Source organism: Camelus dromedarius, chromosome 4 (assembly GCF_036321535.1).
Source record: "Camelus dromedarius isolate mCamDro1 chromosome 4, mCamDro1.pat, whole genome shotgun sequence".
NCBI lineage: Eukaryota > Metazoa > Chordata > Mammalia > Artiodactyla > Camelidae > Camelus > Camelus dromedarius.
In genome coordinates this window covers 92,441,001-92,468,970 of record NC_087439.1, presented here as the reverse complement: position 1 = coordinate 92,468,970, position 27,970 = coordinate 92,441,001, and the positions used below count along the sequence as shown (strand labels likewise).

The 27,970-nt window shown below is 49.4% G+C and overlaps 1 protein-coding gene across 1 annotated transcript; it reads right to left on the bottom strand.

The window, feature by feature from the left end:
* Positions 1–395: 395 nt before the first annotated feature.
* Positions 396–27,970, bottom strand: SAG (S-antigen visual arrestin). Its single transcript, XM_031452437.2, has 15 exons — positions 27,902–27,970; positions 24,009–24,069; positions 22,008–22,052; positions 20,188–20,381; positions 18,416–18,475; positions 15,979–16,055; positions 14,744–14,879; positions 13,797–13,881; positions 11,806–11,878; positions 9,239–9,376; positions 7,741–7,818; positions 6,596–6,619; positions 4,511–4,566; positions 1,620–1,635; positions 396–624 (listed from the first exon to the last, which is right to left on the bottom strand). Exons 1-15 carry the CDS (start codon positions 27,956–27,958, stop codon positions 525–527), a joined length of 1,200 nt encoding a protein of 399 aa, XP_031308297.1. The 5' UTR covers positions 27,959–27,970; the 3' UTR covers positions 396–524.

Sequence of the window (27,970 nt, the reverse complement as noted above, 5' to 3'; positions counted from 1 at the left end):
AAATTAACCAACAACCCGGAGCGCAAACAAGACTTGGACCCAAAAGTTGAATCAGAAATGAAGAGTGTTTTTGCTTACATTTGTCTGTTGCCCTGTTTATTTCAGGAAGCTCTTTGGATGCCCTGGAGCTAGGATTAGCCAGGCCATTAGTCACCCTGCCTCCAAATTTCCAGGGAAACAGCTTACCCCAGGGCCCCTGAAGAAAGCCGGACACACCAGGCCCACCAGGTGAGCATACTGACTTCCAGACGCCTTCTCGCCTTGATGGGCCTGTGCTGAGCCTCCTTCTAGATGCCACCCGCCCCTCACCCCAGACTCAGGGACCAAAGGCCGCTCCTTCCATGTTGGTGACATCACAGCCTCCCCAACAAGTCAGCCTGACTCACGACCAGGACAGAACAGACAAACTTTATTTCTCTGAAGAAGACCCACACTTTGGTATTTAGCATAACTAAAGGGCTAACTGTGGGGCGCTGCTACCGCGCTGCTAACGACCCCATTTCTCACGTCCTGGGCCGACCTCTTCACTCATCCATCTGGTCTTTCTTCTCTTCCTTATATTCTCCTGCATCTTTCAGATTTTGGCGAGCAAACTCCTCAAAAACAAAATTTTCATCCTGAAAACTAAAATAAAACAAAGAACATTTTGATCATGGCATGTTCTTTGAAGCTTGCAGTGACATTTCGAGGAAAACAAGATCTTTGATCATCCTTTCGCAACAGAGGAACTGATCAAGAGTTTCCTACGTGAAGGAACACAGCACAATGCCATTCTCCTTGTAGCTTTTCATGCAGAAGCTCTTTAGGAAATGAAAAGAAGAGAAAATGAAGGCACCCACAGAGCAGACACACATGCCCAGGATAAGCGTGTGTATGTTGTATGAGTTGTGTGTGTCTGGGTGTGTATGCGAGCGTGCATGCCCTAGTACTAGGGAGCAAAAGAAAAACCAGGACCCAAGTCAGTATTGAGAACATGGGGTGTGTGTATGAAAAGACCCAAAAAAGGGGTTTGTGCTTGTTTTGTGCGGGTCTCAGCCTATCAATAACCAGTGTTGTGGTTGGATTGGCCCTTCTGGTTCTTATTATGATTACAAGACGCCCTTCAGCAATAACCATCCGGAAACTTTGAGAAAATAAAGGTTTATTACTTACAGGACCTGGAAAAGACACAGCACACCTGGGGCCACACAGCAAGGTCGGGGTGGAGAGACAGCACAGCACAGGCCTGGGGTTCTGCTTTTATCAGGGTTGAGGGTGGGGGCCTAGGGTTTCCAGGGCTCACTCTTTATTGGTGAGTTTAAAACATAAGAGCAGGAATTGAAAGTGCAGAAAGAGAAAAAAAAAAGTGGCTCAAATGATCTCGTATTGAAATCAAGCAAGACTAACACGAAGGGGCCTCAGTGGGGAGAGACACCTGGCTTTTAGCTACCTAGTCCTGTGGCTGGCAATTGTTTATTGGAGATAGCCATCGATGCAGCGGATGCCTCGCCCATCAAAGCTTAAGTCAGGCACTTGCAAAACAAAACACAAAACAAAACACAAAACAACTGTCAGGGCTCTCACACTACAGCAGTGGAGGAGGAAGTAGCAGGACAGGGGACACTCAGGACACTGCTCACCTTTCCATGGCCGAGGCTGTGAGCATGGAACAAAGCAGAGACAGAGATGGATTAGTGTCAATTCTGTGCACCTGGAAATTTTCTTCCTTCTTTAGGTGACTTTATAGCTGGAGGCACAAAAGGCCTAGATATACACGTTTCATGAGAACTGCATGTAATTCCTGCTTCTTTGCCATCTCCCGCTCACAGGGCCCTTCTCCCTGCATTTCTGACCATCACTTCCTTTCTAAGGTGCCACCACAACCCTTATCTCCCCAGACAGAACCATCCGTGGCCTCACCTTTAGGACACTTGCCCTGATTAGCCTCACCCCCTCTGATGGCGCACTTCTCTTCTCAAAGCATTTCTCTCTATGCCTCCTTTGGACCCTGTCCCCACGAGCTGTTATGACCCACACCTCAGGCCATACCTGGAACCTTCCACATCCACTAGGAGTGAATCCTGGGACTCAATGCTTAACCAGCACCCCTAGTGGCGAGGGTGGGCACTGAAGCTTGAGAACCACTCCTGGGCCCCTCAGGGATTTTTTTGTTTTTTAAAAAAAATTTTGTTTTTTTAATTGATGTATAGTTTATTTACAATGTTGTGTTAATTTATGCAGTACAACACAGTGATTCAGTTACACATACATATATATATATATATATATATATATATATATATATATATATATATTCTTTTTCATTATAGGTTATTACAAGCTATTGAATTGTAGTTCCCTGTGCTATACAGTAGGATCTTGTTGTTTATCTATTTTATACACAGTAGTTTGTACCTACTAATCCCAAATTCCTAATTTATACCCGCCTCCGCCTCCCCGATTTCTCGTTAATGCATTGACATTTTGGGCAGAGGGCTGGGTTATATTTTCACGTACATTTTGCAGACTGAGTAATTACAAATTATTTGAGAGGTGTTTTATTTTTTTTCTTCTTTTTTTTTTTTGGTTTTGAGGGTTTTTTTTTTAGCTTTCTGCTACCCACCTAGTAAAGTATTGGTGTAAACCTCCCCCCAACCCCCCCACCCCCACCGCCCCTAGGTGAGCCAGGAACAGCTAAGCAAGGTTACACAACTCCAGAGGGTTTCTCGGGAGCACCACGGAGGTGGTGGTGGTGTCCTTGACTCTCCTGCACATCTGGAAGGCAGCACCACCCGGAGAGAAGTGTCTGTGTGGGCTGCTAACCACAGGGGACCTTCAGAGAGGCTGACTCATCAAAACACCCTGCACAAGAACCATCCTGGACCCCCACGGTGCTAAGCATAAAATTATACTAAATGAGACCATCAGCCTTGAAGAGAATTCAATCAACACCCTGCATTCTGTATGGATGCTCTTGACAGGGGACAATAAAAACTTGGTAGCATTGCTACAGCGCTTATTATGTGCTAATTACATGGCCCCCGGTGCTGGCAGGGCTCCTGAACTCCAACTTATGCTTTCTCTGCTTAGACTCTATCCGTCTGGACGCAGGGAGCCGGGGACTAGGCAGGGAAGATGTGCACATGCATCTGTGAATGAAACTAGGTGACTCACATATCCCTGGAAACCAGAATTTTGAGGCCATTGGGTGATTTGTCCTTTCTCCCTGAGATCTCACGGTATAAAAGATCATTGTTTAAGTCATGATGATGTGATAGGTTCCATGTAAGGACCGTAACAGCATACCCAGAAAAGGAGTAACTCCACTTCCCCCAGTGAAGTCATAGAGCCTGTTCACAGCTCCAGAAAACAATCTGACATCAACTATGATATCTCCCCAGGTCACAGTTTGAAAACAGCCTCTTAAAATGTCCTTGAAAGGGACCAGAATGCATCTCAATCTCATATAGTTAAAAATAGTGTTTTAATGATACAAGCATAAATGAATTAAAAAAATATGGTTAGACTGTATTTTTCGCCCCAAGGGAAGGTTTTGGCAAAGCACACTGAGTATTTGAATCCAAAATATTTGGAAGAGATACTTTGAGACAAAATAGTTCTAAGGCAAATCCACAACGAATATAGGGGCTCATTCTAACGTTCAAATATCATTTCATTATCAATATAGAAAAACTCTTTATACAACATAAGAAAAAAAAACCCTGCTGGTTGACACCACTTTGACTTAAAATAGTCTTAATTACCATAACTACGGAGAGTTCTCATTCATACAGCTCCATTTTTCCTTCCTGTCAACTAACCCACCTTAACAGCCAGTGGAGAATTTTTCCTCAGAATTTCTGAGATTGCACCTATATTATTTTTGCTGCTTCATTTATCTTTTTCTAGAAGAACTGTGTTGAGATTTAGCTCACATTTACAATTCACCTCTTTATGTGTACAGTCCAGTGTTTTTTAGTTCTTTCACTGAGTTGCACAACCACTGCTTCATTTACTGTTAAGGTTCACACAGGAGCCAATGAATTTACAACTCAAAGGAGCCAGGGTGCTGGGAACCCAGCCTGCCCCTCTTTCCTGGTATCTTCTGTATTCTCCTCACAACTGCCACTGGCAGGAAGACTCATCATCTTCCAAATGCCTGTTAATGTTTCCAAATGAAATGCAAAAGCCTCAGGCTGTCCAATTTATTTTTCATACAAATTTTCTTTAAATCTAAGTCCAGGTCTGTTCACAGCAAATCTTCTGCTTTTAAATCATTCCTGATAAGACCTAACAAGACGGTCCTCATCCAGGCAGGGATGCTGCGCCCCCTACACACTCACAGGAGGTAGACAAGCCCCCGGCCCACGACGAGCACTCGTTTCTGGGCAGCCCGGGCACCTTGAAGATGGCCTAGAATCTCAGCCACTTGGCCGGGCCGGTGCTCAGAGATGCGGTCAGGAGAGACTGGCAGTGACTAAATATACATCGGCAGGTGGTATAGAGAAGGCCAAGACAATGAGGGACTGACCTGGGTCCTCGGGCTGGGGGTGCATGAGACGGAACGGCACCTCAGTGGCCACCTCACTGGAAGAGAAGAAGGCAGAGCCTTGAGAACACACGCAGCTGTAAACCGCACAGCCAAGAGCCCTGGCTGTGGAGCTTCGGGAAAGATCCCCAGGCCCCAGCTGAAGGAAGACTCCGAGAGATTCAAAACAAAACAAACCAGACACCAGGAAGTGGTCAAGATGGAATTTTAAATGTAGTCCCTGGAATGTGGTAGAGAAACTCCACTTGTTTGAGGCTGGGGCAGCTGGGATTTTTAGGTCCCCCTTCCTCCTGGTTGTTAGTTTCTGAGACGTGTTATTGTGGGTGGAGGAGAGGTGAAATCCTGCAGAAAGGATAGTTTCGAAAAATATCCTTTGCAAAAATGTAACTATTTTTTACGTGTTAAATCTGTGTCAGTCTGACGTGTTGGGGGCCGGGCACACGGTCTCTTGCTGGAGAGCAGAACAGAGATGGGCAGGGTCCACCAAATTCCAGAAGCTAAAGGGCCTTGATGTGACTTGGAATTTATACCAAAGTAAGGCAAGGAGTCACAAGGGGCAGAGGGGAAATCTGGACACAAGAAGAATGGAAGTTGGGGTGGAAAACAAGAGTTACTCCTTTCTCCATAAGGACCCACCGCCTCCTGCCCCAGGGTTACTGCTTCTTGTCAAAGCACATCTGTTGATAAGGTGCTCTGGACAGACCCCTGTGTGAATGGGGTCAAGGAGAGAAGGTGTGCGTACCCTGAGTTCCAAGTGAGGGGAGATGGTAAGAGTCAGTGAGGGACTATGTTTGAATGCCCGCCTCAAACATTTCTTACCTGCTGCCTCTTTGTGCATGATTTTAAAGGTAACTGTCACTATTTACGACAACCCACGTGTCCACCAACTGCTGAGTGGTTAAACAACATGTGGTCCCTCCATACAATGGAATATTTCTTGGCCATGAAAAGTAATAGAGTACTGGCACATGCTACAGCGGGAACCTTGAAAACATGATGCCAAGTGAAAGAAGCCAGTCCTAAAAGTGCAATAGGGAAGAACAGATCTGACTCCATACTGGATCTGTTTCTTTTACTTTAACCTTTGTATTCTATTGCTTGTTAATCACTAAGGGGACGTTGCCTATAAGCTTAAGTTATACATAATGGCTCATCTCTGAGACCCCTGCCCCCCAGGTAATGAGCATTAAACTAAAATACCTTTTTTAGTTCATAGGAAACATCCTGACCTGGCCCACCTGGGACTGACTGCAGGAAGGAAGAAATTAACATATCCTTTCCGGTGGTTGAGCGGAAGCAGGAGATGTTTGACTTCATTCCCTTCCCTTTTAGTATAAAAGAAGCCTGAATTCTAACTCAGGCAAGATGGTTCTTTGGGACCTTAGTCCACCATCTTCTGGGCCTGCTGGCTTTACAAACAAAGTTGCTATTCCTTGCCCCAAAAACTCAGGTCTTAATATATTGTCCTGTCATGTGGCAAGCAGTACCAGCTTAGACTCAGGAACAAAAGCACAAATATTGTCTCATTCCATTAATATAAAATATCCAGATTAGCCAAATCTACAGAGATAGAAAGCAAATTAGTGGTTTCCAGGGACCAGGGAGAGGGGAGAATGGGAGAAATGGCTTAATAGGTACAGGGTTTCCTTTTGGGGAGGTAAAAATGTACAGGGGCCGGATGGTGGTGACATGCTGAATACACTTTATGCCAATGAACTGTACACTTTTCAGTGGTTACAATGGTCAACTTCACGTTGTGTGTATTTTAACACACACACACACACACACACACAGGCAGCTGCATGGAGAGTGCCAGTTTTCTGGATGTGTGTATGTGTATGTCCCTGCCCAGGTGCAGGCCCAGCTACAGTCACAAAGAAACATCCACAGCCTCACACCTATCAGCCAAGGTGGGCAGGGAGCATCCGGGAGGCAGGGGGCACCGTCTCCTAACACCTCTGAGCATGACTGCCGGGAAAGTGAATTTCACCATCACTATTTTGAACCCCAGGTTTGTCCCCTTCAATATCCTGGAATCAAGCAGAGAAGGCAGGTGACGAGGCTTACCTGGAGGTGAGCTCTCCCAGAAGGCTAGGAAACACAAAAGCAGACAGGGCTGTGGTGAGTGTCCACGGTGGCATCATGACCTGACTTCCCGTCACTCAGAGGCGGGGGACAGCCCAGTCACGTCCCTCACTCACAGCTTTCAGGATATTTGTACCCCTTTGTAGTCACCCCAACTATTCCTCTCTACTTTGACTTCATCTCTCAAGTGAATTAGTTAAAAAGAGGAACCAGTTAGGTCCAAGACCTAATGTTCAAGAATAAACCCCGATCCAGAATTTCTTGGCCTCAAAGGTCACCGTGAAATACCTGTTATTCACTTAGCTGGATGGCTACACTCTACCCTGTTTCAGATCCTCTCAGAGAATATGAAAGAATATACTTTGAAACACACGACAAATATACACACCGTGTTAACGGAATTTGCAAAATCAACCCACGTTCTCCTTTGCTGCCCCAACCAAGATTTGGGGAAGTCTTCCTCCACTTAGACTTGTAGAACAGACGCATGAATTCGCCTCTGATGCCCGAACTACCCAAGGCTCATCAAGTAAAAGTCTGGAGCCTTTGACAATGGAATTTGGAAAGGAAAATGAGAACTTGAGTTTTTCCCTTTTGATAAGATTTTTTTTTTAATGAAAGAAATTGATTTCATAGAAAATGGAAAACCATTTCCTCAGAACTCTGAGATATCTGTGCTCTTGTAGGAGGAGACTCCTCAGTCTTGTGACTGCACGTTGGGAAGGGAAGGAAAGGCCTCCCCGTTGTAGGTGGACCCCCCACCTGAGAGGCAGCTGAACGAAGAGTTCACTTCACAGCCACCATCCTTTTCTGAATGACACACTAAACTGATTTTCCTTTCTGTGCGTGTCAGCTCCCACACGTGAGCACGTGCACACCCATTTTTGCCAGGTGGCACCAACAGTGCACGTATTACGCCGGCTGCATTTCTGCTTTCCTGCCCATAATGTTACAGCAGAGGGAACTGTGAAACTAGGCAAACAGAGCCTCTCCAGGACTCTGCCCGGTAATCGGGAGACTTGGTGGACCTTTCCTGCTCTCTGTCTCGCAGTCACTCAGGAAAGGAACCGTTCAGACTGCTGAAGGCCAAGACAGAGCAGGCAGAGCACTGGGACGGGGACACTCACCCGGACACCATGAGCTTCACTTTGATTTGGTAAGACACCAGGATCCCCATGACGGTCTTATCTATGCCTTCCTTCAGGCTGCTCAGACAGAAAAGAGGAACAAGGATTTGGGGAGCAGCAGGAAACAAAGACAGGATGAATCGACCCCCCTCCTCGGGTGGGGGCATCTTCTCAGGGAGATAAGGTTCTGCCCGGTTTCTGCTGTGGACCCCTCTGGCTGGAGCGCTGGCAGGCAGCCCTGAAGTTGGGTGAACGAGGGACCTGGGGTTAGGGGTGGACTTTGCCATTAACTGACCTGGGGACCTTGGCTGGGCCTCTCGTTCTGGCAGAATCTCAGTTTCCTTATCCACATAATGAGTATAAATTCACCTTCCTCACAAAAGCATGGAGAGACTGACGGGTTTATAAGATACTCCACGAACCACAAACATCTTTACAAATGCAGGGCACCATTGTGGGTGTTGTGACCACTACACCCTGAGTGCCTGCCTCTGGGATCTCAGTCACCCTGCTTGTCTTTCTCCCAGGCCTTCACAGACGTGCTAGGGACCTAACACACAATGTGGCACAAAACCCTCAGAAAATCCTTTGACTCCCACAATCCTGCTTTTGGCCCAATGGTCACTGACCCCACTGTTCCTCTCGGAGCTGCCAGGTCACGGAGGGCAAACACGAGAGCCTTTTCTGGATGGCGTCACCTGGAGGTGACCACTGGGGCCGTGGATCACGAGAGGGGTTGGCAGTGAAGGGCCTCGAGCCCGGGTGGCAGCTCCTGCCCCAGATACTCTGGGCTGACCAGCAGACACACGGCCAGAACGGAGCCTCAGAGGGGAGTGGGAGTGGCAGGGGTATTTGACTCAGAAGCCTCATTCGAGTTTTCACTGGATCTGCTGGCTCAGTTCAGCCCGCGGTCCCCTGAGCCAAGCAGCCGATCAGGGCTTACTTTCACTTACATGTACTTGACACCTGCGGCCACCAGGACCTCCTGTTCTCCACCTTCTCTGATGGAAATGAACAAATGACATTTCCATGACTCGTGTCCCCAGCTGCATCATCAGCTGTGTATGCTTAGGGCACTCCTCTTGCTAACGATATTTTTTCAGGCGAGAGCTGACATTTCTGGAGCACTTACCATGTGCCAGGCACTGCATTTTACATGAATTCTCTGACATCCTCATAACCCCTCTACCAGAAGGAGCTGCCGGCTCCCACACTCTACAGACGGGAAGGCTGAGGTTCTCAGGCAGCTCCAGTGACCTGCCCAGGGCGGCCCGGATGGTGAGCAGTAGGGCTGGGGCTGGGCACAAGGCTGTCTCCAGAGCCCATGGCTGGAACGGCTATGTCGCACTGGGGGTGGGATGGGGTCCCCGCTTGGGCCAATGAGTCTGTGCTCCAGTCCGCCAGCCACCACGCTGCAGGTGCACATCGGCGGGCCCAGGGGTGGGACGAGAAAGGGGAGGGGACCAGAGCCACCCCAGCCCTGGGGCTCGGGGCTCACATGGTGCTGGAGGCCAGATTCGTGTCCTCGTGCTTGATCTTCCCGTCCAGGGCGATGCCCCTTCTTTCGCGGTTGTTAGCCAGCAAGGGCACCAGCGTCAGAGTCGTGGTCAAAGTGCTGTTTGGTGGCACTTTTTCACTGCAGGAAGAAAGACGGACAGGAGATTTGGCTAACTGTCCTTTCAGCCTTAAGGCCACCATTGCCCCCACAAGGCCCTGTCTACCATCAAGCATGTTCCAGAACCCACGTTCCTTGCAACTCATTGGAAAGATACTTCCGGTGCCTGGGCATTTGCCTTATGAGAAGGAGAACAGCATTAGTAACGTCTCAAGTCAGGCCGGCAGCAACATTAGAACATTTCCTCAAGTCCCTCAGCTGCTCTAATTGCTGAGTTTCTAGAATGTTCTGTGGGGTGAGGTGAGACCGACTGGCCCAAGAATCGGGGACCACACCCAGTCTCCTCCTGAGACTTCCTGAACCCTGTGGTGTGCTGCAGGGCCATCTGGCCACTGCCAGCAATAAGCCCAGGCTGGAGTCACCTGTTACTGAAAACTGTCCCTGTTTGGAGGATCAGCATGTGCCCAGCCCAGTGCAGACTGGGTGGCTTTGGGTTCAAGGCACAGGCTCTCTCTTCCCCGGGGTCTCCTCCACTGTCATCTGGGTGGTGGGTTCCCAGCATCTGACAGACACAGGGAACCCCTACCAAAGGGTGGCTCCGGGGACCTGGGATGCAGCTGAGCACATGGCAGCCTGGTCTCTCCAAGGTGGGCAGCACCCCCAGATCACTGAGCAGTGTCTGAAGCCGGAGAGTTGGCTCTGCCACTCAGCCATGTGCTGACCCCAGGCCCGTGCCAAGAGCAACCGAACAGCCTCACGTCCTCTCTGACCGCAGAGCCCAGGCAAGCCAGCAGCCGGTGTCCATGCTCCTGGCACACCCTCCATCCTTGTGCCCAGCCAGGAGAAGGCAGGGCCCCGAAAACACTGCCCAGGAGCCAGCCTCGGGCCCTTTCCTCAGCCTGCTCCGAGACAGAGTGGGAGCGTCACTGCCACCCTCGGAAAAGCTCCCCTACTCCATCTCCCTGGTGTAACTTCTCCCACCTCCAACTGCGTGTGTAAGGAGGCTCCGAGCATGCCATTTATAGAACCCTGCTTGAGCCCAAGGCAGCCCACATCTTTGCATCAGGCTGTGGGTGGAACCTCTCTTAATCAGCTTGGTTTGGGCCTCAGAGTGACAGAAAAATTACATTGCAAAGGCAACTGTAGTAGAAAGAGCCCCTGGGGTTTGGCTTAGATGATGGCCGGTCCTACAGCAGAGCTTGCCGAAGGCCGGTGCCAAGGCCCTGGGGCCGAAGCCCAGTCTGGCCACCTCCTACTGCTTCAGGACCCGGCACTGGCTGGTGGGTAGCAGCCCAGGCATCAGGTCTGACCTGGTTCTCGGGAGGCCTGCCCACCAGAGCCCCAGAAGCCCCAGCTTTCAGTCTCCCTGCCTCCCACCTTTGAGGCTATCTGAGGATGGTTCCCAGCCTCTTGGGAATCTTTGGTCCAAAATGTACCCAAGAGCTGAAGAGAGGACCAGATAGTGGGATATATTAGGTGAAAACTCAGTCGGGGACCATTTTGTTGGGCATATGCCAAAAGGTGAACTAGGAAGACTCCGAGGACACAAGCATGTGCACGGATGCAGACTGAAAGGTAGAACAGACCCCAGGCCTGGCCCCAAGGAGGCGGTCAGTGAGTTACGGTTCTTTCCTCCCTCCCTCCCATCTAGACCTCGCTTAAACTTAGGTCAGGATCCGCTTTAAGTAATAGTTTATCCCAAAAGCGCCTTTTAAATATTATGTAACGTTCTCCTGCTGAATCAGCCATCTTTCCTCACATCCCTCCCATCTTTCTCTAACCGTGGAAGTACTTTTTGCACACAACGGTGCTTAGAAAAGAGGAAAGACCTTCCCAAACCGCCCTCTCTGGGGGGAGGTGTGACCCCAGAAGCCTGTGGGGTAGATGAACCTGACTGCCCAGCACGGAGCAGACTCAGCCACGTCTCACCCTCTACCATAAGGAAGCCATCCCAGGAGTCCTAGTTGCTTTAGATTTAATAAAGGGAGAAAAGTCACTCACGACAACCGGCTGAGAACTGATACAACATTCTAATCCAGTTGTCACTGGTACCAGATTCTCAAATTGAGGAGAAGATCAAAAGGTAGAGAACCCTCGCCTGGCCCGACGGACCATTTGATTATCTGCTCGGGGGCAGAAACAGCATCAAACTCCTACAAACTTAAGGATCAAGAGAAAGTTCCAACAGGTCCCAGTGACATGTCAACCTTTATTTGTCTCCTCTCCATCACTCCTTAGCTTGTCCCATCTCTCAGAACTCTTGGGAGTGAAAACAGAATTGAGATGCTAACTTTCTTTGCAGCCCCTGAAGTGAGAAAAGGGGAAAGAAGTGAAAAGTGGGGGAGGGAGTTGAGTGCTCTACTTCCTTCCTTCTTGAGCGATGACCAAAAGGGGAACAGGACAAAGAAGCTGGGGCCGCCCAGGAAGCAGAACCCCAACCGGCTACTCACTGTGATTCCTCGGTGGCCACCGGCTTGATGTAATAATCACTCGAGTAGAGAACCACGTTGGCCACTTGTTCCACTGCAAAAGAAGGACAGGGGTGGGTGACTTGATATGGTCCCCATGTGTCGCATGGTGCTTTGCGTGGACACGGTTGGTCTTCCCTCTCTAACAGCCATTTGACTGTACCGCTCAGGTGTAGCTTTTAGGCTGAGATTTCTGATCTGTCCTCAGACCACCTCCGTTCACCAACAACCTGCTCTGTGTCAGCCGCACATGAGCCAGTCTCCTAAAACCTTGCCTCCTGGGGACCTCTCCTGCCTGCTGAGCTCATGGGCACGTCCCTGGGTACCTTTCCAAGGTACACAAGCTTCCAGTGTCCAGAATTCACCATTTGCTCTCTTTCCCCAGATGCACCCCTCTCCAACATTCTCTGTCTCATTTAATGAGCATCTCCTTCCGGGCGTCCAAGCTGGAAACCATCAGGAGGCAGCACAGGATTGATTCATGGGTGTAGCATGGGAGGGTGGGCCCTGGAGTTAGACTATTTGGGCTCAAATCCCAGCTTAGCCATCAGCTGTGGGGTTAATTACTGAGCTCCTCTAAGCCTCCAATTTCCCATCAGCAAAATGGGAGTGATCATTGCATCTAATTTATATGATTGTTGTCATGATTTAAAAGGTTATTTTTAATATCCATTAAAATCAAATTTGAAGTGGTAGAGCGCATACTTAGCATGCGCGAGGTGCTGGGTTCAATCCCCAGTACCTCCTCCAAAAACAAACAAGCAAACAAACCTAATTAACCCCTCCCTAAAAATCAAATTTGAGAATTAAAAAGAAAAAATTTGTGTGAAGCACTCAGCACAGTGCTGGGTCTACAGAAAGTTCTCATCATCTTGCTTCAGAAATTTAACAGCTTCTTTCAAAAATTAGGAGCTTTGAAGTTAGGATTCATAAAACTTTGAGAAATAATTTAAGATCTGAGTATCAAATGATACTTTCTTAATCCTGCTGCTTTACAGAATACCATTATTGGACACCACATACAACATGCTAAATAAATAACACCAGATCCTAAAAAGACTTAAAAGCATATGAACTAAACCAACATAAAATAAAGCCATAAATTAAACATGTATAGTAGCATCAAGAAAAGTCTAGAATTTTCTAGTATGCATGTATCAGATCCCTGAGACTTATCGATGACGGACAAAAGGGGAAGAGGAAAGTGTGTGTGACACTTAGGGTGACCAACCATCCTGGTCTGCCTGGGACTGGCCCTGTTTTAGCACTGAAAGTCCTGTGTCCTTGGTCCTGGTCAACCCAGGATGGTCAATCACTCTAAGACACTGTAACTCTAACTTTGTCTCAGTCATCCAGTGTTCAAGTGAGAAATGAACGCAGAGGTATCCCTCCCAGGTCATTCTATTGTGTCTTTTTTATGCCACCCATGTAAGCCCAAGAGCTAGGGGCATCCCCTGCACTTTGATGCCCTTTGGGCTGAGGACGTGTGTTAAGATCAGCACGTGGGAGGCACCCCTCCTGCAGTACTCGGGAGGCTCGGCCATCACGTCATGGTGACAGCAGTAGCAGCAGGGACGGTGGGGATTTACAATTTACCAAGCACTTCCTATGTGCTCAGTTGAGCCCAGGGCCCCCCCCACCACAACCCTCTGCAGAAAGAAACCTCCCCACTCTTCCCCCGAGACCTGGTGCAGGGGCCCCTCCAGGAAGTTGTGACAAGGAAGGATGAAAAATGGCCTGTCGGGGATGTGTCCGGGTACAAAGGACAGCCCTAAGCTGGGCACGAGGCTGCAGGAGATGACACTGAAGGGCCTTCCTCCTCTGAGGTCCTGCTGTCATGGCAACAGAGGCAAACACACAGCTCTAAGGACCCAGGAGGGCCTTACTGACCAGAGGAGAGACCCTGGGGAAATACTACCAGGTTGGGAAATTTTGGAAGACTCTGCCATCCAGCTTTGAGCAGCAGGCCCTACCTAGCGCTTTAATCTTCTTCACCGTCTTCTCTGTGTTATTGGTCACGGTCACCGTCACAGGAATGGGCTCCCCATGGTAATAGATCTGAAAAAGTTAGCAGATGAGTCAGAAAAGGGGAAGAGAGTGTGGTTACGTCTTTCTAAATTTATCTCAGTCCTTCAACTGGAGTGAAAGAGGCTGAAATCCCACACTTTCAAGGAAGACAAGGTGACAGCACCATGTTTCCTGCAGAGAAGGGCCTGGAGCACACTCTGCCTGGTCTGCGGGAGGCTGAGGTGGATAAAGGGGGCTCTGGGCCCAACACTCGAGTCCTAGGAGTCCTGCAGAGTTAGCTCCGGGGGTCCCGAGTGGAATCATGAGGTTATTTGGGGCAGAATGAGTGAAATGAGGGGAAGTCAGTGAGGGAGCTCAGGGGTAGGGCTTGCTCAGGAGTGACGCCATGTGACCTGGGCCCAGGTGGGTGTGTCCTTGCACACACATACACACACACGCATGCATACACAGTCTGCTGGGCTCTTGCCAACATGTGTGCACGATCTGTTGACCAGAGGGACCAGAAGCAGCCTTGGCCAGGGGTTCTCCACCTTTTTTGGCCATGACATTCACACAGGACACAGTCACCTTCTCACTGTGACTGCAGAACTCAAGTCTGTGGGGAAGTGAACAGTGTGTAATACCACACCCATTGGTGCCACACTAGTAAGGAGGTCCCGGGGGGCAGAGATGGGGCAGAGAGCCCTGGCCCGGGGTGTATGAAAACTGCCAGCCCCTCCCCAGTTGTCGGGACCCAAGGCAAGGGGAATGCAGGCCAGTTTCTGCTCTAAGGGTCACCTTCACTGACTGCAGATGATGAAAAAAGCCAGTCATTTTCAAACGTTGGTACTTTAACTATGGCTCCACCTGGCTGCCCGCAGGACACCCACCGCTGAGGGCCCATGACACTCACCTCTTTGCTGAGGGAGACGGTCAAGTGCAGGGGCTTGTCGGACATGAAGAACTGCCAGGCGGCCTCTGCTCGGGGCTGGGGACCCATCTCGGGCGGCGCGTGCTGCACCTTCCGGATCAGCAGACGCACGGAGCTCCTGCAGACAAGGCGTCACAGACGGTTCCCGGGTCAGCGCCTGGGCTTCCTCAGGATGGTCCTCCAGGCCCCCTTCCCATCCTCAGGCTGGGGTTCCTCGGGGATGCACCCACGGACCCCACAAGGACCAGAAGTGGGACCAAGCCTGGGGGGCGGGCCTGGCTAGTGGCATGGGGCCAGACAGCTCCCAGGGGGTCCCTCTCACCCTGTGAGGACCCTGGCTCAGCCTTCTCTCAGGGGACACTGATGTGGGCACGTGTGGCTCTGTGACATGCTTCCAAGCTCTCCACCAGGGTGACGCAATGTCGCGAGCGTCACTTGGTGTGCATGTTGAGTAAGAGGAGAAAGTGCTGAGGGCGCAGTTAGAAACCTTGTTCAGGAACAAGGAAAACGAACGCCAGGGCCTGGGAGGATGGGAGGAAAGGGAGTCACTGCTTAACGGGCAGTTTCTGTTAAGAAACTGTTTAAGAGTTTCTGTTTGGGGTGATGACAGGGTTTGGGGTATAGATGGAGCTATACACAGTGAGAGTGCTGTAACTGGTCACACAGCAGAGTGGATATACTTAATGCCACCAACAGGGGAGGGTATAGCTCAAGTGGTAGAGTGTGTGCTCAGCATGCACAAGGTCCTGGGTTCAATTCCCAGTACCTCCTCTAAAAAAAAAATAAGTAAACCTAATTATCTCCTCCACCCCAAAAAATAAGTTAAAAAAATAAAATAAAGTTAATGCCACTGAATTGTACACTTGACAATGGTTAAAATGGTAAACTTCATGTTAGGTATATTTTACCACAATAAAGAAATTACAAAAACTAAAGAAAGAGGGAATCTGCGGGCTTTTAAGGGCTTACATGAGCCCTTGAGGTTGTAACTCCCCTGTCATTTTCTTTTGTTTTTTTTTCCCGCCAGATGGTCAGCCATTGGCCCCACCCTGAGTGTGGACAGTTTGTCCTGATGGTCCTGACCTGCCGAGGCCCCGTTCCCTCGGCCACGTTGGCCCTGTGGGGAGATTTCATCTCTCAGACGTAAAGCGAGGGTGGTGTCTTATCCCCACACCTTCCCCCCGACCCCTCACCCGTTCCCACGACTACACTCTTACTTCTTGGGGATTTTGTCCTCTTCAGTGTTTTTGCTGTCTGTGGCAAAGGCTTTGACCTCGAAGTCGACCCCGCAGCACTACAGGGAGCGAGAGAACAGGCAGGGCGGCGGTCAGCACCTCCCTCCTGGGGCTGGGGTGGGGGTCACACCTCATTCGGGGGTTGTTACGTGGCACCCTCTTCTTTGTCTGAACCATATTGTTTTTAGGGTTGCGCCATCGAGACTGGATTTTGAAGGGTGCTAGTGATGAAATAATGGCATTAGCACGAGGAGAGGCCCCAGGAGCCGAGGCCCCAGACAAAGGGGCACCACCTGCAGAAGGTGCCCCCTCTCCAGAAGCTGCAGAGCGTGACTCACGCACCCTGGCTGGTCCTCGCCTCCCACCACCTCGCACAGCATGCAGCCCACCCCCCATTTAGTTGTCCTTCTCAGAAGTGACCCTGCGTGCACGTTACTGACGGCCCACTGCCTACAGCAGGGGGCAGGCGCCGAGCCCACAGGGCCATCAGGGGTCCACAGGCGCCCGTGCTGGGGCTCCAAGGCCCTGACCCAGTGGGCAGCTGCTGTTTGGCTACAGCCAACTGTGGCCAAGCTGCCCCGGGGACCCGGTGCCAGCAGCTCTCCCAACTTTTGAAAAGATGCTGGAAGTGGGGCTTGGAGTGAAGCCTCCTGATTTTTAAATTAAGTAAATAAAAAAATGTCACATGCATCTGCCAGCACCTTCACCGCTCAGCTGGTGCACAAATTCCTCTAGCATGGGGCCAGTCCTCTCCCACGTTAACACGCGGGGGGGCGGGGGGCCCCCCAGCTGCCCCCAAGGTCAACAGTAGCATGTAAGCCACAGTCCTGCTGGTTCTGCAAAACTGTGGAATTGCGACAACTCTAAAATCTGGGTTGAAAATAAATACACATCATCACCTACCATCAGCTGGGGTTGTTAGTCATGCAACCTCTCCGCTCTGCCCCCACCGCCAACTCCCACTGGCGGCTGCTCCCTGCCCCAGCCACACCCTGTCCCTGTCCACCCTGGGCACGTGATCGTCCCTCTTTCTGAAACGCTAATGGTTTTCTCTCTCTTTTTATATTTGACCAACTCTGTATTCTCCTAGCCCCACCGCAAAGGCCTTTCGGCTGGGAGGCCCGAGGTCCCCAGGGAGGCAGACGCTCCCCACCCGCTGCACTACCCCCTCCTCTCCTGGGATGGGGGGAGGGTGGCACTTTGGCTGGTACAGGGTCCCCCATTCAGATCGAGTGACCTCCTCCACCTTGCTGCCCACACCCCTGCTTTCCTGGCCCAGTGGTGTTCAAGTGTTTCAGGCTGCGGCCCAGTAAGAAGCAAAGCTCACGGCGCGGCCCGGTAAACAGATGCGCACACGGACAACAACCCTCGTGAAATAACCCTCAGCCGAGCCGCGTGCAATGCACTCTGAGGTTTCCCTTCTCTTGTACCTCCTGCTGCTCTGTTTTTCTTAGTTGCCATTCCTGATCCACTGCACTGATTTTACAAGCCACGCATGGGGCAGGACCCCCACGTTGAAAATCACTGCCCTGGACCCGCCATAATCCAGGCACAGCCCTGCCCTCCTCTGCCCTCGCTTCCTTTGTTGTTTAATTTTTTGGCTCCTTCGCTCATGATTCCCTCAGGCCTGTGAGCCCTGGTCCCCGCACCTCCCTCCTCTTGTCCTCAGCCATCCTCCTGGGTCCACCATGGTCACCACTGTCTTGCACACACTCGGCCCCCTTGCCTCCCTGCTTCAGAGCTCGTGCTCGGCCCAAGCTCGCTCACGGCTCAGCGGCGAGAGGGCGATTCTGGAAACCCAAGTCAGAACCAATTGTTCAGAGCCCGCCAGTGGCTCCCAATCTCACTCAGAAAAAGTCCCGGTCCCCTTGATGGTCTACAAGGCCCTTCATGACCTGACCGCCCCTCCCCAGTCCTCTCTGACCTGCTTCCACGATCACCCCTGCTCCCCCCACTCCACATGCAGCCTCTGTGCTGCCACCAGAACACACCATGAATGGAGTTCCCTCTGCGTGGAAGGTTTTCCCCGAGGACAAGAAGCCGTTTGCCCTGTTGGAGCAGCCTTCCTTAGACACCCCGGACAAGCACCACCAGGAACCCCATGAGCTCTCACAAGCCTCTTGTTCTCCATGACGTCTCTGTCCTCGGACGGGCCCTGTACTTACTTGTCATTTGGTTTTTGTAGACAAGTAAGAGGCTCATTATACTCTTTCTACTTTTGTGCATGTCTGTAATTTTCCACAATAAAAGACTATTTTAAAAAGCCTTTTGAAGGAATGAATGTATCCCTAGCATTTCTTTCTTTCTGTTCAATGGAGGTGCTGGGGATTGAACCCAGGACCTCATGCATGCTAAGCACACACTCTACCACTGAGCTACACCCTCCCCTCTGTTCCCTGGCATTTCTTCTGGAACTGACCTTCCCCACATCTTGCGGAGCTGGCTGCAGCATCACCGAACAGGGCAAGTAGTCAGGAAACTGTGGAAAGAAACAACACATCATTGATTTCAGACTGTTGTTCCATGTATATTACACACTCATCTTACAAAAATGAGGAGAAGCAAAAAGAAAAACAGGTCCACGTCCGTTCCCAGCACCTGGAGTGGCATTAACACAGCCTTCCAAGGGGCCCATGTCACCCAGACACACAAACGTGTCTGTGCCTGTGTGTGTTTTATGGAAATGGGACCAAATGCCGCACACGTCCTGCCATCTGGTTTGCTCATGTCACTAACCCTAACCCTGCTCTGGACGCATAGGACCATTTTCCCATGCCCTGAGGTGTCATTCTGCACCCCAATTTTTAGGGCACCGAAACAGCACATTGAATTCAGCCAGTCCCCCTTGTTGTCTGCCCTTCATCAAATGGTCTTTACTCTGTTGCTGTTATAAACAAGGCTACATAAATAGCTTTCATCTGCCTTAGCACAGGTTTACTCAATTCACTCCATAGGCCACACTGTTCAAAAGGGAATTGTCAGAGGGGAGGGTATAGCTTAGTGGCAGAATGCATGCCTAGCGTACATTGAGGTTGTGGGTTCAATCCCCAGTACCTCCATTAAAAAAGTAAATAATAAACCCCAAAAAAGAACAAAATAAAATAACAAAAAAAGTTTTAAAAAGAAAGAAAAGAATTATCAGGTCAAAATCACAATCTAAAGGTTCTGAAACACCATATCTCCAAAAAGTTATGTCACTTGGAACTCCCAGGACCACAAATCTTTAAGTGATTTAAAAAAAAAAAAAGGTTGTGATAAAATATACGTAACATAAAACTGACTATTTTAAGCGTACAGCTCAGTGGCATTAAAGTGCATTCCTATGCTTCTGTGATAATCCCCACCACCCACGTCCAGAACTTTTTCATCACCCCAAGCTGAAGCTCTGTACCCGCAAAGCATTAATTCCCCAAATCCCCACCCCCGATTCCCTGGAGACCGCCAGTCCACTGTCTGTCTATATGAATCTGACTCCTCTAGCCCCTCATACATGTGGAACCACACAGTATTATCGGTCCTTATGGGACTGGGACTTTCACTTAGCATAATGTTTTCAAGCTTCATTCATGTTGTAGCTTGTGCCAGAATTTCCTTCCCTTTTAAGGCTGAACCATATAACTTTGGAGGACTATATCATCTTAAGACCATAAACACGTGAGTGAAGAGGGTAGCAGCAGCTAGCCCCACACCGAGTTCAGGCCCAAGTCTTCAGAGACAGGAACGCTGACCCCGTGGGTAGCCAAATTCCAGCAGGAGAGACTTGGGCCTCGAGAAGGATGACCCACTGAGCTGTGCTCAAGGCTACAGACATCTTATTTCACTAAGATCTCCGGTCTCACAGGGGACTCTTTCCTGCTTGGAACTCCTCCGGGCCAACTGAGGAGCACTTCTTTCTTTTTATAGATGAGCAAGTGAAGGCATAACATGCACGTATAATTAGGTGGTCGGATACAGGGAAATATTTAAACCGTAGGTTGAAACGGTGACTTCAGAGGCTGGGAGGCTATTTTCAAGGACTTAAAAAAAGACAATCACAGCCCGTGCAATCTAGAATTTCCTCCAAGGGTACAATTTGAAGGCCCGCAAATGTGAAGTCGTTACCCTGGCCCCTTTCCTTCGCTGCCCATCCCATTACAAGGTGCCGTGGTGAGGGGACCAGGCTGGGAAGTGGAGGGGAGGGGTATCACCCACCGTGAGCAGGAAGGGGTACGTGTGGCCCCCCAGCTTCTTGATCAGGCTCTCCTGCAGCTTCGTGGAGGCACCTGAGGCCCCCACAGGAGGGAACACCTGGACCTGGGAGAAGTACAGGTCCCTGCGGAAGGTCAGGCCGATCACGTCAATGTCCTCCTGGCCGTAGCGGAAGGCGCAGGTCAGAGAGACGTACACTGGAATGGAGACGGAGGGGGTCGGCGTGGCGCCCCTGCCCGGGCCGAGTGGGCCTGGAGCAGACCCTGCCACTGCCTGCCAGTCTCGGCATCGCACCTTCAGCAGCTGGAGGGGGCGGACTTGAGAGCCTTACCACCCCACTGGCCCACAAGCTTCTGGAGAACCAGCACCTTGCCTATGGCTTGTGTTAACTGCTCTAAAGGGCTATGTTGGAGGGCTGGGAAGCTCCTTCCATGAGCCACATTATTTTGCCTCCTAACTGCACTGGTTCCCCATCCTCCCACCTCCTCCTTTTGGCCCACCGGCTCAGCGACCCAGGAATGAGGTTGCCTGGTCCTGAGGGCAGGAGGCCTGGATGGAGTTGAGAGTGAAAGTAAGAAGCAGAGGGACAGAGCACAAGAGGGGCAAAACAGACGTGGGCCTGAGCTGGACGCGGGCCTGAGAGGGGAGCTGGCCGGGGCTGGTGGATCAGAAGGAGAGGTGAAGTCAACTCCGAGTGGAAATCTGTCTTTTCACATTGCTCAGGACCTTACTGAACTTCCTTTAAATCAAAACTTGGGAAAATTCAGTGTGATTAAACAGATGTAAACGATGCCCCTAGTGGACGAAGAGAATTAAATGAAACTACACGTTTGGAGGATGGACTGTTTACACCCGTTATTAATGTGGTAAATAAAACCACCCAGGGTGCATTATTCTTGAGCGGAAAGCATGCAGAAGTGGACCCCAAAGTCTTCGGTAGCTGTTGACTGAGGATTTTGTCTGTGTCCGCCCCAGAGATAACTGGCCCTCGCCGCTAAGTTCAGAAGAGCCACTCATCACTCCCTTATCCTCCATCAATGATTGTCAGAGGTGGCTGCTCAGAGATCACCTAGCTTTACACCCCCCTCTACAGGCAGCGCTTTCCTGGCCCAGGGTGTGGGTTTTCCGGGCTGGGACCAGGCTCCTCCAGGTGTAAGAGGAGCAGGGCACGCAGGAAACAAGGCAGCAGAGGGGGGCGATTTTCAGCCCTTTTCTGCCTCGTCCCCTTGACGCTGACGGCCCTACACCCGATATTCTCCGTGGCATATCCAGGGTTAGGAACAATGCCTTGTTGGTTGCCAGTAGCAACCACTCTGAAAGGCATATTTAGAACGGAACTGAGTCAGTGACATTATCCTAAGGAAAACACGAATGTGCGCTCACTCAGTGTACACAACTGTGATTAGTACCAAATTGCTCGCCACACGCTTCACAGCTGCCATCTTTGAGGGTGCTGTGCGGCCATGGACCAGAACCACAGAGGACGCTTGAACAACTCGGCCTTCCAGCGGCCTCAATTCCTTGCTTTTCAGACAAACCCACCAAGGAGCCCTCCTGGGTCTGCCCAGCACAGAACGACAGGGCCAGCGGCCCAGGGCTCTGGGCTCCATCTGCCCAGAAGGAGGACAAGCAGCTCCCCCATCTTCACTTCATCTGAAAGATGGGGCCCATGCACTCTGGTGCGGACAGGGCCCGTGTCCTGAGGATTATACGAGGGCACGCGGGCGAAGGGGCCTGGCAGCGAGAGTGCACGTGCCGCGCCCCCTTCCCAGAGCCAGCCGGACCAGACCCCCGGCCCACGGAGGACGAGAGGCTCCTCTCACCTCTCTTTCCCTTCACGAGCTCTGGATCCACCAACACAACACCATCTAAACCGAAAGAGAGACAACAGTGAGGATGGAGACACAGGAGAGCCTGAGGCTTCTTTAAGCGTGTATGTGTATACACATCGCACGGAACCCATGTTCATTACAGGAGACTTAGAAAGGGAAGCTCAGCAAAGAGAAAGCAAGTCACCCACATCCCCACTACCCAGAGACACCCACGGTCAGGATGTTAGCACAGCACGTTTTTCCACGCATATATACACCTCCATGACTGTTCTTACTAAAGAAGTGAGACCCCGCTACACATACTGTTCAGTTAACTGCTTTCCTCACTCAACTATAAATTGTAAACTTCTGTGCATACACGTACGCCCACATGTAACACGTATCAGTGATTTCAATGGCCACGATTTCCTCCGTGGAATGGATGCACTATAAATTATTTCATTAACCCCCTCTTGTCAGGGCACTTAGGATGCTTCCAATTTTCCACATTGTAATTAATATTGCAGTGAAAATCCTTACATATAAATCTTTATCTCTATCTATGGTAGAACTGAATTTGGCTTTTGATAACACACTACCAAATGAACTTCCAGAAAGGGTTTTGCTGAAGGACACTCTCATCCTTGTGCCTAAACATGCCAGTCTTTCACACTTTTTAAAAAAAGAACGATTCAAGTTGAAGTAATTATAGATACACAGGAAGTTGCAAGTACAGAGAGGTCTGCATGTGCCCTTCATCCAGTCTCTTCCAATTGTTACATCTTAGATAATTATAGTACAATCTCAAAGCCAGGAAGCCACCATGGGTACAATGTGTGTGTAGTTCCAAGTCGTTTTATCACAAGGAGACTTGCGGAACTACCACTGCTGTCTGGTTGCAGCACTCTTCCCTCCTCACAAAGCTCTCCCTCTGGGCTATCCCTTTGTGGTCTCTCCCAGCTGCCTCCCCCCACCCCATCCTTAGCCTCCACAATTCAGTTTTCCTTTTCTGTGACGTTATCATCTCAAGGACGCTTTGTAAATGGAATCATACAGTACAGAGCCCCTAGGGATTGGCTTTTCCCACTCATCGTAGTGCCCTCGAGACCTATGAGCTGTTGCATGGATCTGCAGCTCCTTCTTTTCCACTGCTGAGCACTATTTCATGGCATCAATGTGCCCCAGCATGTTTAACCTTCGCCACCTACTGAGAGACACTGGTTCTTTCCAGTTTGGGGCTCTTACAGATAAAGCTGCTGTGAACAATCACATACAAGTTTTCCTGTGGATAAAAGTTTTCATTTCTCTGGGACAAGTGTCCTGGAATGCAGTTGCTGGGTCATATGATAAGTATATGTTTAGCTTTCAAAGAAACTGCCAAACTGTTTTCCAGAGTGGCTGTTCTATCTTACATTCCCACCAGCAATGTATGAGGAATCCAATTTCTCTACATCCTTGCCATCACGTTTTAATTGTAGCCTTCTGATGGGCATATTTCACCGTGGTTTTAATTTGCATTTCCCCAGTGCCTAATGATGTCGAACATTCTTCTGTGTGCTCATTCGCCACTTGCATATTTTCTTTGGTGAAATGCTTTTTCATGTTGTTTGTCTATTTTCTAATTGGACTTCGTGATTTTTTTTTTCTGACTGGTGATTTTTAAGTGTTCTTTATATACTCCAGAAATGAATCCTTTGTTTCTCCCACACTCTTTAAAATTGTTTTCAATCAGCCAGTGATTAGATAATAATCAATCATCTAATAATGATTAGATTATTAGCGAAGCCAATTATTATTTATTTTTAAACACCTTTATTGTGGTATGATTTCTATACAGTAAACGGCACATAGTTCAGAGGTACAATTTGATTAATTTTGATAGATGTATACGTCAATGAAACCACCACCACAATCAAGACACAAAGCTGATTTTTAAAAACGCAAAACTAGCACTTCTTGTCTGATGACTTAAAGGAAAAGCAGCATTAAAGTCTCGCTCCAAACTCAACTTACCCACAGGCTCTACTTGGTCAACATGGTCTATGTAGTCCCTCTTCCCCAGGTAGATGGTCACCTGTGGAAAGGACAGGTACGGATTCTAAATGGCCAAAGAACACTAAGGTATTCGTGTTAAAAATCAGCAACATTAAAAAATATAATTAGCAACAACTGTACATTTTGACTAGTCTTGAGAAGAGGAACCGCCTGGCTCTGCAGCTCATCCATCACTTCCTCTCTTCCTGCTCGGCTCTAGGCAGAGATGATGGATTGCAGGCAAGGTGTGATCTTTCCTCAGCCCCATAAATCCGCTCCAAGGAATTCTTCCCAACCCTTAGGATAGTTCTCATTCCCCCCACCTTTTCCCATCAAGCCCAGGTTTGATATTAACCAGGTAAACTTGTATTAATTGATGATACTTTAGTGGAATGTTATACCTACTCAAATGAGGCTCCTCCTATTCATTTGCATGTGAAGCCTTTCATGTCTAGCTGTAAATGAAAGGTTTTTCCTCCTTGTTAGAAGAGTTTCTGGACTAATCAAAGAGGCAGATGTTCTGGATCCCCTGAGATCCTATCAGGTGAGCATCTATACAGATAAATCTGAACCCATGCCCTGAAGAGGGCAGGGGGTAGTGGGTGGGGCAAGATGACCATTGTCCCAGCCCTCGTCCTGTCTGTCCATTTTCAATGCCCCTGGCAGCAAAGATCTCTTTACCAACCCGAGTTGGTACATGGGTCGGGTTTACCAGCACTCACCACTTTAACCCATGGGACTGTGAATGCTTTGATGGTAAGAATTCTGTCCTTCATCCATCTTTCAGCCATCCCAGTATCTTGGACAGTATCTGGTACATACAGGAATTTAATCAACATTTGCTAAGCACACCAATGAGTGAGTACACGGACTCTGGCTAGCCCTCTTCTTCCCTAAGCCTCTAGAATTCATGCTTTTATTTCTGTGAACACTCAAAACAATTTTTGTTAGTATTAAATCATCTCCTCCGTCTACCCCCTCAGAGCAGTACCCTGGAGTGAATGCCTATGGCTTCTTGGTTAGTCGTGTTACTGATGCTGAAACAGACGAAGGACAGTGTAGCCAGGGACCGGGATGGGCCTGGGGTACGCTGGGGGTGAAAGGATGCTTTCTGGGGAAAAAAATTCAACGTGTACAAAGCCCAGAGCCAAGAGCATGCTTCTGGAACTGACAACAGTTTCATCTAAAGGTAAATGGCCATCAAATGGGGATGTGAACTGAGGCCAGGGTCTCACAGGGTCTCACAGGACCTGACCCCCAAAGAATCAAAGCCGTGGAAGCATTTGAAGCAGAGGAAAGGCCTGCAGTTAAATGCCATTTAGAGTGCTTGTCGTGGACCAGACACCAAGCTACGTGCGCTGACAGCACATTTTCATTTAATCCCACAACTACTCTGTGAGCTAGGAATTAAGCCCTTTTGACAGAGGAGAACACTGAGACTTTGATTGCATTGGCAGCAAAGTGGAGAAGGAGCCAGGTAGGCAGCTGCTAGTGGTTGGGAGGAGGGAGGACTGAGGAGTGAACGGGAGGGAAGAAGGCAGGTGGAGAGAGATGTCTTCTTCTTTTTCAAGCTTTGGTGAAGGAAGGAGAGATAGAAAGGGGCCGGGGTCAAGAGGAGTTTGTCGTTCTCTACCACCGTTGTTACTGTTTTTAAGATGCATGAGGTGGGTACTTGTTTATGTGCTCAAGCCAAGGACACGTAGAGAGGGAGAGGCTGCAGATAACCCCGGAGGGAGGCTGATGGTGGAGGACCCTAAGGAGATGGTGGACCTTGAGACCCAGGGTGCAAGAAGCATGAACCTCAGCTGGGAGCAGCAGCACCTCTTCTGCTGCAATTGGAAGGGGCAGAAAGGGACAGGAGCAGGTACAGAAGTGGGGCTGAATGATGCCAGGCGACAGCTGACCTGCAGCTCGCACACCCGACAGCCACATGCCCCATCTTCCTGGATAAAAGTCACCAATTGTGTCCTGCACCACCATCCCCATGTTGTGTGCTAAGAGGAGGCCACCCCAGAGGATGATTCTTTTTTCTTTTTCAGTTTTATTGAGCTATAATCGACATATTGTATAAGTTTAAGGTGCACGGCATAATGATGTATGTATAAATTGCAAAGTGATAATCACAATAAATTTAGCTAACATCCATCACAGAGGATGATTCTTGATTGGCCTGATCCAATTCCTTTGTCTCGGGATGGGCTTAAGGTGGGCATGTGACCCAGTTTTGACCAGTGAGCTATGAGAGAAGTCTGCTGGAGAAATGCTTCCTCATTCTGAGGAAAGGAAAAGCAACGGACTTTTCCTTCTTCTCGCAGGAAGTGAGGGTGAGACACCTGAAGCTGGGGCAGTGCTCTTGCCACCACCTGGAGGATGACGATCATGGAAGAGGGAGGAGTAGAGAGAATCACAGAGAAATGGACTGGGGCCCCAGCCCACCATGCCGGAGCCATCCACGAGTTGCAGTTGAAATGATCCTAATATGTGAGGCATTAATTGATGGATTATGGATACAACAATTCTAAATTTCTCAGGTCAAAGGTTGTCTGTTTAGGAAGAGAAAAGTGAGAAGATGATATGATCCAGCAGAAGTGGTTTGTCTCTTCTTTTGCCAGAAGTCAGGATAAAGTTCATTGGAAAGACACAGGTTGGAAGAGAGTTTGGAGAGTGAAAGGCTGAGGGGTACCCAACTGTCACCCCAAAGATCAGAGTTCTTGATGAAGAGGGTGGCGGTCCTTAGCAAGAACACAAGAGGGCAGAGAGTACCCGTGCAGAGCCTGACTCACTGGTGTGGCCCGACAGGCATCAGAGTTTCTTTTGGGCCCAGTGTAGGCGCCGTGAGTCAGCGGAAGAATGATCTAGATCCACACTGTCCAGCACGGTAGCTACTAGTTACAGGTGGCCACTGACACTTGAAATATGGCCATTCCAAACTGACACGTGCTATAAATAGAATACACACCAGATTTCAACCATTTAGAAAATTAAGGTAAAATGTATCATCAATAATTTCTCCATCATTCACACATTGAAATGATAGGGTTTTTCTTTTGATATATTGGGTTAAATAAATTATAGTATTAAAATGAATTCCCCTTGCTTCTTCTTAATTTTTTTAATGTGGCTACTAGAAAATTTACAATTAGATACGCAGCTTGCATTTGATGATGTTGCATTAGATTGTCTGCCCCTAAGAAGCCATCGAGTGGAGGAGAGAGGCCCTCCATTGGGTCTTCAAGGCCAGGAAGTTCATGGGCACATCTAGACCATCGAATGTGCCCCTAATGGAGCCAACAGTGGCATCGTCTCTGCCGAGTATGCAGGGTGCCAGGAGATCGGTGGCCATGCAGCTGCAGTGCAGGGTGGTAGAAAAGGAGCAGCTGGGGATGCTCCCTTAGCCAGTGGTCCTGGAGGCCCAGCAGGCTTTGAGAACATGGCAGCTGGGGTGGGTGCACAGAACATAGAGAGTTGCATTGATCCAGTGTTAGGTCTTTCCCCAGGCAGGTAAGTGAGATGATAGAAAAAGAGCTGAGTGAGTTACAGGTATCAACAAAACAGTGTTTGAAATGGTAAGTGGGTCATGGGTTCAAGGCCAGCTAGGAAAAGAAGTAAAATTGGAGGTGAGGGGCTGGGGACTGAGAGATTAGGAGAAAATTAAGGGTCTTGGGACTAAAGTCTTGTTGAGATCAAAGAGAAGCTGTATTTCTGCAAGTCACTCATTCATTCACTTATATCTCATTCATCATCCATCTGAGACAGAGATGGAATATAGACATATAGTTTCCATTGACCTTATGGGGTTTTCATGTTGATTCATCGAAAAGCTCCTTAAAAAAAATTATTTCCATCAAGCGCCTCACTTCCGTACCACTTACCGATTTGTCCCGGGAGATCTTCTTGAAGATAACGTGGTTTGGTTTGGTGGCCTGCATGTTGGCCGCAAC

Excerpts from the sequence above, each read along its gene's own strand:
- SAG (XM_031452437.2), bottom strand. The coding sequence starts at position 27,958 with ATGCAGGCCACCAAACCAAACCACGTTATCTTCAAGAAGATCTCCCGG. Across the intron at positions 22,053-24,008 it reads TGACCAAGTAGAGCCTGTGG|ATGGTGTTGTGTTGGTGGAT; the intron begins GTAAGTTGAGTT and ends CTTTCGGTTTAG. Across the intron at positions 20,382-22,007 it reads GCTCGTGAAGGGAAAGAGAG|TGTACGTCTCTCTGACCTGC; the intron begins GTGAGAGGAGCC and ends TCTCCATTCCAG.